The sequence below is a fragment of the Amblyraja radiata genome, chromosome 6 (assembly GCF_010909765.2).
Source record: "Amblyraja radiata isolate CabotCenter1 chromosome 6, sAmbRad1.1.pri, whole genome shotgun sequence".
Classification (NCBI taxonomy): domain Eukaryota; kingdom Metazoa; phylum Chordata; class Chondrichthyes; order Rajiformes; family Rajidae; genus Amblyraja; species Amblyraja radiata.
In genome coordinates this window covers 74082480-74095735 of record NC_045961.1, presented here as the reverse complement: position 1 = coordinate 74095735, position 13256 = coordinate 74082480, and the positions used below count along the sequence as shown (strand labels likewise).

General features: G+C 35.7%; 1 protein-coding gene across 21 annotated transcripts in view; it reads right to left on the bottom strand.

Moving 5' to 3' along the window:
- mycbp2 (MYC binding protein 2) overlaps positions 1–13256 on the bottom strand; it is a 221781-nt gene that overhangs the window by 120431 nt on the left and 88094 nt on the right. For 18 of the 21 annotated variants that reach the window (XM_033022978.1, XM_033022959.1, XM_033022965.1 and 15 more), the window contains 6 exons: positions 10310–10417; positions 6596–6715; positions 4838–4919; positions 4639–4756; positions 1340–1544; positions 579–732 (listed from right to left, as the gene is read on the bottom strand). In XM_033022978.1, the coding sequence (XP_032878869.1) occupies positions 579–732; positions 1340–1544; positions 4639–4756; positions 4838–4919; positions 6596–6715; positions 10310–10417 (787 nt within the window). The remainder of the gene's footprint in view (positions 1–578; positions 733–1339; positions 1545–4638; positions 4757–4837; positions 4920–6595; positions 6716–10309; positions 10418–13256) is intronic. The other 3 variants (XM_033022972.1, XM_033022974.1, XM_033022975.1) reach the window with 1 other exon arrangement.

Below are 13256 nucleotides of genomic sequence, written 5' to 3'. Positions count from 1 at the left end.
CAGGAAATCGGGGTTTTTTAACGGACTTTAAAAAAAAAGAGAACGACACGAAAAAATAACTACAAATATGCTAGTTGGGAATTTGAAAATTAAAAAAAAAAACATTTTTAGAGAATACTATTCATATATTTAAAACCTGAATGGAATATATTGGTTCACCGATTCCAAAAAAAAATAGGGCAGCATAAAACCTGAGTGAACAATATGGTCTTGAAGATTTGGGTTAATGTCCTTACAAAATGAAATTCAGTAAATAAATGCTTCAAAATAGTTTTAAGCAGGTGGGAAAGTAAGATTAAGGTGTGGTATTCAGAATGGAAGAAGTAAGTAATTCAGTCGTGGTCATTATAGGTAAAGTTCTAAACAAATCTTATTCATATAGTTTCTTAATACCATCAATCTGTTTAGAATAAACATGCTACTAAATAACTAAATAAGCGCAGCTAATATTTTTTTCCACTTGAAAATGCAGAGAAATGGGAAATTTATCTTTAATGTGGTTGGAAATTCTTCAGATGGAAAGTGCATTTACATCTTTGTCCTCCGAAGTTCTTTGGTACGGAAATATTTCAACTTACCTCCAAATTACATCATACACAGGATCCAGACAAACTGCAAACCCTCGCAAGTCTTCCTGCTCTGAATCGTTAAATGTCCTACAGCTTCCATCCAGCTTATTGATTAGCAAGCATTTAAAGGGTGGTGGCTCAGTGACAGATGCAGGCACCAAACCTATATGAACAAACACCGTAGTTCAACAACTGCAAGGCTTTTAGTCATACCGTTACATCTCTTCAAAAATGTTTATATTACAGATGTCCCCCTTTTTATGCCATTTGGGTAACAAAAATTTACCCCCATGGAATTAACATGACCAGAAAATCTAAGATACAGGATGAAAATTTGTTCTTACAAAATCTGTGAGATAAGTAAATAGGCACATTTTTTTCAACTCGCATTTGTTCACGCACACGTTTTGCTTTACAGATAATTACAATACAACCGTTTTCTAGAATCGTAATCCCCCTATAACGAGGGTGTGGGGCGTGGTTGCCTGTACTAGTGAATCTAAAATTGCCCCTACATTTCCTTTCTCCTAAGAAATTTGGTGTAGCAGTTCATTCCTAATCTACAATGATAAAAGCACAGAGTAATGAATTTATCATTATGCCACAAGAAAAGCTGTTCTGATATTACTTGAAATAGCTCTACCATGCTTTGTGGTTTACTATTCATACTGCAAATTGATCATTCTGAAACTACATCTTAAATTGACAACAAACCTTTGAGTTCTAAACATTCACCACCAAATGCAGAGCATTCAATTAATTGGACTTGCCTATTATGCTTCTGCTGGCAAAGATTTCTGAAGTTGATAAAACATGCGAGTTGATAAGAGCTTCATCGATACGCAGAAAGGTTTGGTCTCCACTTGCACCTATCCAAGTTGCCTTACGACCATATTTTGAGCCTATATTTGGCATAGGAGATGGCCTTGTGTTCCAGAAAGGCATATCCAAAATTGGTCTACCAAGTTGTCCTTTCTAAAAGGGAAAGGAACATTTTTTGAAACATCTTACTTTAATTTCCACTGATATGCACATAATCAACAATACTCATCTTTTATCCTACAAAGCATTCCCAGACACTTCATAGAAAATATTTTCTTGAAAAGTAAACAAACTGTAAGAGATACAAGGTATGGTGATATATTGTTCTAGTTCTAAACAATTCCAGTTAATTCTAAATAATGCTTGTTCTGAACAAGGTTTATGAAGATTAAGGAAATAATTAAATATGTGGTTTAGGCAAGAATTATTAAATGAAAGAAGGGAGTGATGAATCAGAAGTTGGAGTGCATGCATGGAGAGGAGATTTAGACTGAAGATTTGGCGAGATGTAAGTCAATGGCGAATTTAATCATCTGGATGAGAACTAAATTTAGGAGACTGGAAAACCATTAGCCAATTAGTAAGGTATATTCTTGGTTCTTGGTCCTCCCAAATATAATTTAAACTGGAGGTGGCGGAGGGTGGATTTAAGCAAAAAAGGATTCTTGGAGAAGTGCTACATTAAATTTAGTTGCGCCTGGTTGAGTAACTATGGTAGGGTGAAGACTTTTCTATGCTTTAATTGTGTGGGGCAAGAATGAATTGCTGCACACATCTGTCTTGGTAACTGGTATCTCAACTTGGATCGAATGCCCTCGTCTGCTCCTAATAGGTTTGGGTTTGGTGTAAATTTGGTAATCTATGTCACGCTGACCATTAAACATTTTGTAAAACAGGTCAAACGGTGAGTTTTACATTTTGGAGAGGGTTCCACCCCAGTGAATTCAGAAGTTTGGTAACACTCGCTTCTCTCCCATAGGTATTTGTAACAAATCGAGCTGCCTGTCTTTGGACACGTTCGATGGAAGAAATGTTTCTATTTGTGTATGGATCCCATGCTGCAACTGCGTAGTCCAAATGTGGTCTAACAAAGGTGAAGTATAGCTTCTCCTTGATAGAAGTTGAACAGTGATAACAGTTGTGTCTCACAAAATTTAGGAGACCTGTTGCTTTCACCGTTGCACGATGAGTCTGACCATTCCAATGTACATCGTTCTGTAATTTGATGCCAAGATACTTGGTCTGTTTGGATTCTTCAAGGGTGGCACCAAGGATATTGTATGATGTTTCGCCTGGTTTCCTCTTCCTGGTGACTGGCATGGTTTCACATTTGGAAGGATTGAACTACATGCCCCATTGTTGTGACCACTCAACCATAGTAACGAGATATTTTTGGAGAGCATCTTTATCATCAGATGACTTAATTGGATGGTACAGCAAACAATTATCAGCGAATGGTCTGGTCGTGTTTGTGACTTTTTCATGGGATGTCATTAATGTAAAGCAAAAACAGATGTGGGCCCAGTACTGTGCCCTGAGGTGTACCACTTAACACTGGATGCCAATCAGAGCTTTTTCCATTCACACACACGCGCTGAAGGCGTTTTGTGAGAAAACTGGAAATCCATAATTTTGTGTTGGAACGAATACCATAGAGGTCAAGCTTCCGAAGCAGTCTCTGGTGTGCTGACATCAAATTAGAAAAGTCTAGCACTACTAAATCCGTCATGACATTGCTATCAAGGTTCTTGGCCAGGTAATTTGTTGTCAGGATAAACTGAGACCCGCATGATCTATGCCTCCTAAATGCATGTTGGTTGTCAGCAAGAATGTAATGTTTGCTAAGGTGTTTCATCAGATTACTATCGATTAAATGGTCCAGCAGTTTGCAGCAAGTGCTGTAAATGAAACAGGACGATAATTCGCCGGGTTGATGGTTGAACCCTTCTTAAAGAGAGGGGTGATGTTAGCCTTCCTCCAATCCAGCAGAACATCACCCGAGTCAAGTGACTGTTGGAATTGGACTGTTATTGGAAAAATTATACAAAAAAGTTGAAATTTGTTTTACTGACAAATTTGTAGACCAGGGGATAAAAGGGTAGCCACAAAAATTGACTAAGTTTGAAAAGAGACGACAATGAAAAAAAATGTTTTTTGACTGAAGGGAAGTATACTGTGTTTTTCCCCAGGGTCCCGGGACCACTGGTGCATTTTGGATAATTCAATACATCATATTTGGAGGATAGTACACAATTCTGACATAATAATAGACTAAGAGAAGAGAATGATTGAGGAATGAACATTGATATTCAATAAAAAAGAGATAATACATGTTGGTAGGAAGAATGAGATGGTGCAACAAACATTATTTTCCTCTGGAAATCATTGAAGATAGTTGGATAGGCTAATATCTCTGAAGATAGATAGGCTAATGAAGTTAATAAAGCACACATGTTCACAAATAAAACATAACAAACGCAAAAAAGTTACACTTAACACATGCAGCACAGCATGAAAAAGACAGCAAATTAGATTTTATAAACACAGCCCTCGTGAATTAACAAAATGGCTCAGATGGCATAATTTGAAGACAAGGGCATTGAATATCTAGTAAGGAACATAATATATAATATGTATTCATTATTAAATATCTGTAAAGCTAATTAAAGGCACAAAATAAATGAGTTTTTAAAAAAAAACTTGTGGTTTGCAAATCCATGATACTTAATGAGAGTATGATAAATATCTATTAAAACGTAAGAAATTTAGTGCTTTAAGGTGGCCGGGAAAGGTTAAGGGAGGGTAAAGGAGGCGATCTTTCTCGGAGCAAGAATATGGGTTTAAAAACATATTTCAGGATTACAAAGAGCATTTGAGATTGGTAACAGTATGGTATATCTTCAAACATCACACATTTCAAATACATTATATAGATTTTGCTTCAAATTGCTTCAATTTGGACCATTGTCCAACACTTCATTCATGGGCATCCCGCAGCACAAATCATATTTATAACAAATTAATTATTCATTTTGAATACGTTTAGTATTATTCCAGAAAGGACCAATTTATTAAATAGTTCACAAGCTGCAATTGTCACATTGGAAAAGTACAGAGGAAACAAAATCTAAGATTTATTCCAATATTAATTATAAAGTAAAAATATATCCATGAAATGTACAGCAACATTTATTGAAATTGTACTTATTATTCAGAATTTGTATGTTATATATGATAGTTTTCTTACAGAGAAGCTTCCAAATGTGAAGACTTGTCCATCTGCTAATAGTAGAGCTGTGTGGTTACTGCCTGCAGTTACTTGAGTGCAAGGAGCTGGTAAGCCCTGTACTAATGTTGGTGACCCTCTGAAATAAAAATAATATTTAGCAAGGCAATCTCAATAACAATATCAAAACAGAAATCAAAGCTTCCATTTTATTTGGTACCTTGAATTGACATCTCCGTGTCCAAGCTGACCGTGTTGCCCATATCCAAATGTATACACATCACCGTTTTCCATTAGAATCACTGCAGGTCATTTATAAAGCATGAAAATTATTATATAGATATCAGTATCATAAACATTTACTTTGTTCCAAAAGATACAATTATTCCGAGTTGTACACACAAGTCAAAACATCCAGCAGATTTCATGTAATAAAGTGGAAATTACAGGACACCATTATTTTCTAATCATGTGTAAAAATAAAAAATGCTCAATTCCCTCGATCAAGGTTACCCGGCATAGTTTTGTTACCTCATATTTGGTTAACCACTTTTGAAGTAAGTGAGATCCACACACAATGGCAAGTCTACAATTTTCTACTTAATTTTGAGGTAAACATGTAATTGTAAAAGTGAGGACAGAGCCACAAAGTAGAGATTACAGGGGGCTTCAAGTCTGATTGGTAGAGTAATAATAAGGGGAAAAGGGAGGTAGGAGTTTTCCAATGAACCTTCTTAACCAGAAAGGGAGGTAGGATATTTCCAATGAACCTAGCTGCCCCAAAACAAATGAAATGAGCAGGCCCAAGTATCTGAGGGAACATTTTGGGAATAGGTTTCAAAGCAACCTCAAGTTTAAATTATATTTGCAAAAGGTAAAAACAATTAGAGAAGGGCCAACATCACCAAGCTGAGGACAAAATGAACTGAACAATGTGCAGCCTGCAAAGAGGAAATAATTCAGGGACAGCCCAAGTACATTCCCACAAATTACATGGTAGGGGGTAGAAGATTGCAACCTTCACGTGGTCCGCCCTGTTTCGACTAATGCAATCAACTTGACGTGCACAAACAGAAGATCAAATAGAACAAGCTGTCCTACAACTTTAGGCTGTGCACGCCACACGAAAGAAGAACATGGTAGAACAATTAAAGCTGGAGCTCCCTGAATGACCAGAGATAACAAAATAAAAACAGAAAATAGAGCATGTGACTTGATAACAGATTAAAATTATACCGATTAAAGAAAATACATACAATTGTAAGAGGTACAAAGATAAAATAAAAATCCAGGAATACACTTTAGACAGGTAACCAATAACCAAGTAATCAAAGGCCAAACAAGGCCTAAGGTAACAATTATTTATTAATTGTTGCATTATTCAAGACCCTGGGCTTTAAAAAAAAAAAAAAAATTCCACACACCCAAGATGGAAATATTACAGGCTTTGTGTATTAACATTTCTCCAACTGCCCATTTCGTTTAAAAAAAAAAATGAAATAATGAACAAAGTTGACCTTTTGCAAATTTATAAAAATTAATAGTTATAAAGAGCTTACAACGTATGGAGATATTCAAAACATTTAATGGAATAAGGTGGTGTTGGATAAAACTCAAATTAGTCAAATAATGATCAAATATAACTCATCGATAATGGTTTCTCAAGAGTGTTTAATCATTATATGTACCGACAATGGAGCAATGAAATTCTTACTTGCAGCAACATAACAGACCATAGGAACAATTTATAATTGTATTGCAAGTTAATCAGGCCTTTAGTATGAAATTTAACCAAAGTCATGCATTAAGGATTTTGAACTTCAGGAGCAATATGGGTTCTTCCAGTCCTACACATTATTTCACCAAACAAATTAGCTCAAAAAATGAGAAGCATATTCAGATTTAATGAGATGACACCACATAAGCATCAGTTCGCTTTTCCTTTCTATTTATTTTCATCACAATAGAGCAGGCGTACCTGAGTGGTGGAATCCACAGCTAATCTGGATGGCCTGGAGGTCATAGTCAAGACATACGGCGCCCGGGGGAAATGTTGCGATCTTGCTGGCATCCTTATCCCCCCTTTCTCCATTAGCATCTGAAAATAAAGGTCCAACTTCACCCTGATCCACCAACATGAAAACACTGAACACTGCAACAATTTAGTCTGATACTTGCTCTATATTCTCAACTATAACCCACAAAACTTGGGTTTCATCACAAAGCCAAAGCACACTGTGGAAATGTTAAAATTATCTCCTTTGTATTTTCCAATTAACCTGCATTTATGGATGCACTCAATTTAGTTGCAACCATCTTCTGCTGCTTTTATTTTTTAAAGGTGAATGTGCCAACAAACTAAAAAATACAGGCATGTGAAATATGATTACATCAATATCTGAAAATCTTTTGACAAATATTAAATATCATAATTCCGTCAGAACAAAAAAAAACTTTAGTTAATGAACAGCAAATATTGCTTCTATGCTATCCATCTCAACCACTTCACGTGGTAGTAAGCGCCATATTTTAGCAAAATTTCTCATGAATGCTGCACTGATATTTTTAATACTCTAGAATTTGATTCAAAGTAATACCAGTCTTCCAATAGTCATAAGTCATACACCTCAGGAAGCTGGCGGTTACATTGTTCTATACGAGGGGTGATAATCCCATGCCACATACAAATTCTTATAGCAGGTACTTTGATCTGCCATAACTGATTAATTTGTACAATCATTTTGCATCCAATAGGGTGTTTGCAGATTAAGCTCCATGATTGTCCAGTTATTATCAATTCTCAAAAGCACAGACGTGCTATCGGTGTTTAATTAGTTAAACGTGTCCATTTTAACATAGCTATTCTTTGCCATCAAGGAAAGACCTCATTTACTCAAGAAACCATGACTACCAAGTCATAGGTAAAGACGATGCTGTGACAAACAATGTAAACATGATTGAGTTCTAAATTTCCCAGCCATAAACACACTCCATCCAATTTCCTACTGTTGTTCTTGCATTATATTCTGCAGAGTATTCATCAATGGATGCTTTCTTTTTTAAAAGCTGTGGTAGTAGATACAATTATTATTATCGTTAGAGCATGAGAAGTACTGCCTGAAATAAAAACCAGAGTTTGCCCATGCATTCCATCAAACAGTAAATTATTTCAGCTGAGTACCTCTCCAATGTCAGCAGATATAGTGGCGCTTATGGCACATCTAACCTGGTATTTTAGTGAGAGAAGAAAAAATGTTACTCATCTGAAAACAAGTCATTCTCAATTCTGTTAAAACTGGAGCAAGGAGTTACGTTTGGGAGATCTACCCAACTGACTGCCTTACTGAAATTTTTAAGAAAGAACTGCAGATGCTGGAAAAAATTGAAGGTAGACAAAAATGCTGGAGAAACTCAGCGGGTGAGGCAGCATCTATGGAGAGAAGGAATAGGCAACGTTTCAGGTCGAGACCCTTCTTCAGACTGATGTTGGGGGGAGGGGACTGGAAGAAGAAAGGAATAGGCGGAGACAGACAGTAGGCTTGTGGGAGAGCTGGGAAGGGGAGGGGAAGGAGAAAGCAAGGACTACCTGAAATTGGAGAAGTCTTGTTGGAAGCCAAAGGTGCTACAATAGACAGGGACCAAAAATGTCAGTACTAATGTTTAATATTTATTAACAAAAGTCTGTTTTACTTTGCTCTTCCGATTACGTAACCAAGAGCATTTTCATTAAAGGAATGTTCAGTATAAGCACAGCATTAAATAGCCCTAAAGATCTGGGTTTTCACCCAGAGTTGTGAATCTGTGGAATTCTCTGCCTCAGAAGGCAGTTGAGGCCAATTCTCTGGATGCTTTCAAGAAAGAGTTAGATAGAGTTAAAGATAGCGGAGTAAGGGGATATGGCGAGAAGGCAGAAACGGGGTACTAATTGTGGATGATTCGCCATGATCATATTGAATGGGCTTGAAGGGCCGAATGGCCTACTCCTGCACCTATTGTCTTTTGTCAGTTTCATGGATGTATAATTTTAGCATTCCCTGCTGGAAATAATATACATCTACATAACGTGTGCCTTGGCTTTATAATTACTACTTATTTCTTGAATCATGTTTACAAATTAATAGTTCGGAAATGAACATTAAAAATAACAAGTAGAAACAAGAACCTGTAGATAATTGTTTACATTAAAAAAGTGCTGGAGAAGGTCTGTAGGGTCCTGACCCGAAACGCCACCTATCAATGTTCTCTAGCCATGCTGCCTGCCCAAGTTACTCCAGCACCTGGTGTCTTTTTTGAAAACAAGATCTGAAAGAAGCGTTGCCACTACAAATTCAATTAACTGTGCAAAAATATTCTTGCAACATTAACTGGAAATATTATATAGCTGTACAATTAAATTTCTAAATTTAAGTTTTATCTGAAGACATGCATGTCAAAATGTCAGTGGTTGCCTATCATTTGTGGTGGGAACAACAGGAAGTGATTTGAAAGCATCACACAATGTTAAAGCACAAGTGTTGTTAAAGTTAAAGTTCAACTTCATTTTATTGAAACAATATATTAAAGCCTGGCAACAACACTAATATAGTGTGGATTAAATTCCTGTGAGTATTTAGAAGAGAAAAAAAAAAGTAGATTGCTTGACCCAGAACAATGCAGAACTGTGCCCAATATGGCCCAATTACCAGGTATTCAGAGATTGACAATGTATGTACATTTTAAGTTAAAACAAAATTAAAATGAATTAGCACTATTTAGGTGCATAAATACTTTGCAAGCAGAGTTCTGGTTCAAGAAGAAATTTCACACAATTTAACCCTTTTCAGTCAAAAATGAAAAGCCACCTTTCTACAAGTCAATGATCTGTTTTCTCAAGTTTGAGTCAATAGTGGTCAAATTTTTAAATCATACATTCTCTCCCTCCCCCCCTCACACACACAATTTATAGGAGTATTCTCATTATGAAGTTGTTCCTTATGTCAAAGTTATTTCTCAGATTCCACCATTAGCCAGATCAATTGGCCTGTTTTATATATGGACCAGAATGGAATTTAATATCTCCAATCACAATCTTTAAAGATAAACTGCATTAATTTTGCTCAATAGTGAGACAGTGAAACTTCAAGTCAGCGAACTGTGGTTCTTGGGTTTCCCTTAAGTATACATATGGCAAATACATGATGCCATAGATATGTGATCAAAATGACAAAAAAATACTTTCGACCAAGACATTTTGACTGGAAAAGGTCAATAGCAGTTTCAGGGTAAATCAGCTGAGAAGTTTACTTCACGGGAAAATAGAAAGCACAAATACAATGGATTAAGTTATACAATGTACAGCAACCTCTAAGTTGAGTAACATTTTAGCACATAACATATTCTACTTTTCTCTCAAGCAATCTCCATTCTTCAAAATGGAATTGCACAATTTAAGAACAAAGCAGCAGTGAAGAACAAAATCTGAAAAATAGGCAGCATTCTTTCTTGTTTAAAATAAAACAATGTCCTGATTCCACCCTACCCAATCTTAAACCAAAAAGCTTCACTTCCTCTTTGAGTAGCTCAACATGAAGACATAAAAAGCAGAATCATTCTGTACAGTTGTCCACATTAGACAAAGATTCAGCTGACAGTAGAATACGACTGGCAAGATTGATGGTAGTCCTCCTGCCAATAAGGAAGGGTGACCAAGTACCTTTATGCTTGTCCCGTTTATGCTTTAGCTTTGCTGGAAGGGATCTTAGCCTGGCTATGGCCTGTTCTCGATGATTCAAATAAATGGGACCAGGAAATACAATGGGGCCTGAGGAGAAATAACTTGCACATGCATAGGAAATCTCACAAATGAAATAACTTCAAATTAAAAACAAAAATATATCATCTGTCTATAATATAAAAGGGAAATGGCAACCACAGAATGCGAGACATGAATAAAAAAGATATAATGAAGGTAGTAATATGAAATAGAAAATTAAAATGCCAATGAACAGTATCTTGGTAAGAGGACAAGTTATTAACATAAGTTTCAAACAAATTCTGCTGTGCTGTTTCAATAGTTACAGCATAACAAAATTGCAATTAAATTTAAAAAATATGAATTTTGTACATGGTTCGAATTGGCTTGATAAAGTGGTAACTTGCTATTTATTTTATGTTTAAAAAAAACAAAATGTCTGTGTAAGAAAATGTATTGTACTAATAATTCAATTTTGCAGTCTTGCTTAGCAGTAAAATAACAAGCTTTCACATTTTGCTTATAAATAAATTTAACAATCTTTGGAGCAAAATTGGAACAAAATAATTTGGAACAAAATATTGATGGACTTCTATTTAAATATTAGTACCTACACTGATCATTGTAACTATTATTTTCTAAGTTTGAATAACAGAACAGAAAATACAATATTCCACTACATTATAGATCAACTCCCTTAATCTTGCCATCCCAATTTCAAATAAATTCAATGTCTTAAAAAGAGAAAAAGGAAAATAAAGTGTACCCCTTTAAAAATTGTACAAGCCATGGAAAAACAAAATTATATGATAATGGGGAAAAGGAACACAATCCGGTTACAACATTTACTATTCTACTCAGCATGGTGTTTGTGCCTCTTCTGTCTATCCTGGTAATTTAGCCAGGCTTTAACCACGCCTCAACACCACTTTAACAAGAGTAGGAAATTACATCCTATATGTAAAGACAGAATGAATTAATTGTAGACCTATCTCAATATTGTTTTGAGGCTTTTAGGATCCTTCAGCTGCTAATGGTTTGTGAGGATAAAAATAACTACATTAATGATGCACTGTGAGAGATTGAAAGATGTCAAGAAATGATAAGGAACTGTATAAATACAAACTTTTTTAAATCAATTGTATCTGCTTGAAGTGTATTCTTATGTCATTTGATATGTGGAACATTGAAGTCTGTGAAAATGAGCTACCTGCTCAGACTATGCTGAGGTAACAATTGGTGCCACGCTTTGATCAAAACAATGTGGGCAAATAGCTATGATGGATATTAACTTTAGGCAGCTAAGAACATACATCTCAACTTAATGGATTTCCTTCTAACAGATAAATCCTTTACCTGGCATTTGTCAAGAGTTGGTAGAGGTTTAGTTATTCAAACGAAAGTACATATTTTAAAGTTGTCATTGTTGTCTTAATTCCCTCCATTACACAAACTCGTCCCAGTGCCAAAACCTTTTAGCACTGCCATTGCACACCTGCAATCGTCTTTCTGGACCAACAACTGTGATATTGACAATGTTTGACAACTTTATACTGAAAAGTTTCACAGCAGCTTTGGCAATTCCTCGTGCAGTTTGCAACAGAAAATGTCAGTCATTGCCAGTGATTCAACCTCCTCCAGTAGTTGCATTGCTGGGATCCTTCCCCAATGAAAACCAAATAATCACTAGAATTGGCACTAAATAGGCCCACTAAAAATAATCTGAAAATATTAATTTGTTGTATACGCCAAACCATAATTACTATTCACAAGTTTTATTTTCACCATATGAACAATTTTGTATGTGTGTTGCAGTTTACACATAAATTTCAAAAAAACAAATTTTAATTGTTTAAAATTGATTTAAACTTCTACTCTTACCAAAGTGCATGTTCCAATCTTTATTTAGCTGTATAATTTTAAAATGTAATTAAAAACTGTGCTTTTGGTGTCTCCGGTTTGCCATCTGTGAAGATTCCTTCATGCGATTAGCTTTTATCATCCATTGGATGTCTCTCCAGTTGGCAAGGCCATAATTATTACAAATCCCTAACTGCCTTCGGGACTGTGGTGGTGAGTTAATGCCTTGAAGTGCTGTCAATCTTTTTGTGGAGATATTCCTACAGTATTCCTGCTTACAGCAATCAGATGTTTTAACAATAAGGGAATAATGATATACTTCCATGTCAGATTAGCAGAGAGATTTGATGGGAACTTGTGATACCATTCGCAGCTATGTCCCAATCTTGTTTGTCTGGGTGGGAGATTTCATGGGCTGGGGAGTCATTGTTGAAGATATTTTGAGGATATCACAGTTATTGAGCACCAAAGATCACAGAGCTGATGCCTTACAGCAAACAGAAAGAGGCTCAGAAGCTGTTAAATCTTTATATGTGGCTCTTTTCATGTTTGGTGGCAAGAATGCATTCCTCTCCCATTGACCACTGCCTCCGGGTTACTCCATTATGATATACATCAAATTTTGCTTTAATCACTTATTTGTACAACCACTTATAACCTTACTACAGTGAAGGTGTTTCATTAAATCTATTTGCAATTAGTGATGATTCAACTATTTTTAAGTCAAAATACAAGGCTAGCAAAATGTCCTACATATTAAACAACCAGAATATTTGTTTATAGACTATATGGGTGGAAAGCAGGATAATTAATTAAGTAGGTTTAATCAAACAAGCAACAATAAGAACATTTAAGATACACAGTCATAGGTTTAACATCCATTCAGGATGACATTTCAAATTTAGCTTTTAACACTGTGCATAATTAAGTGTAATTAACATGTTCAGCCTCCAGACTAATTACAATGTGTAAAGATTATCATTTACTCAGCTCTGAACACCCCTCTTTAGAAAGATGCCAACTACTGTGCATGCCTGGTAGAAAACAT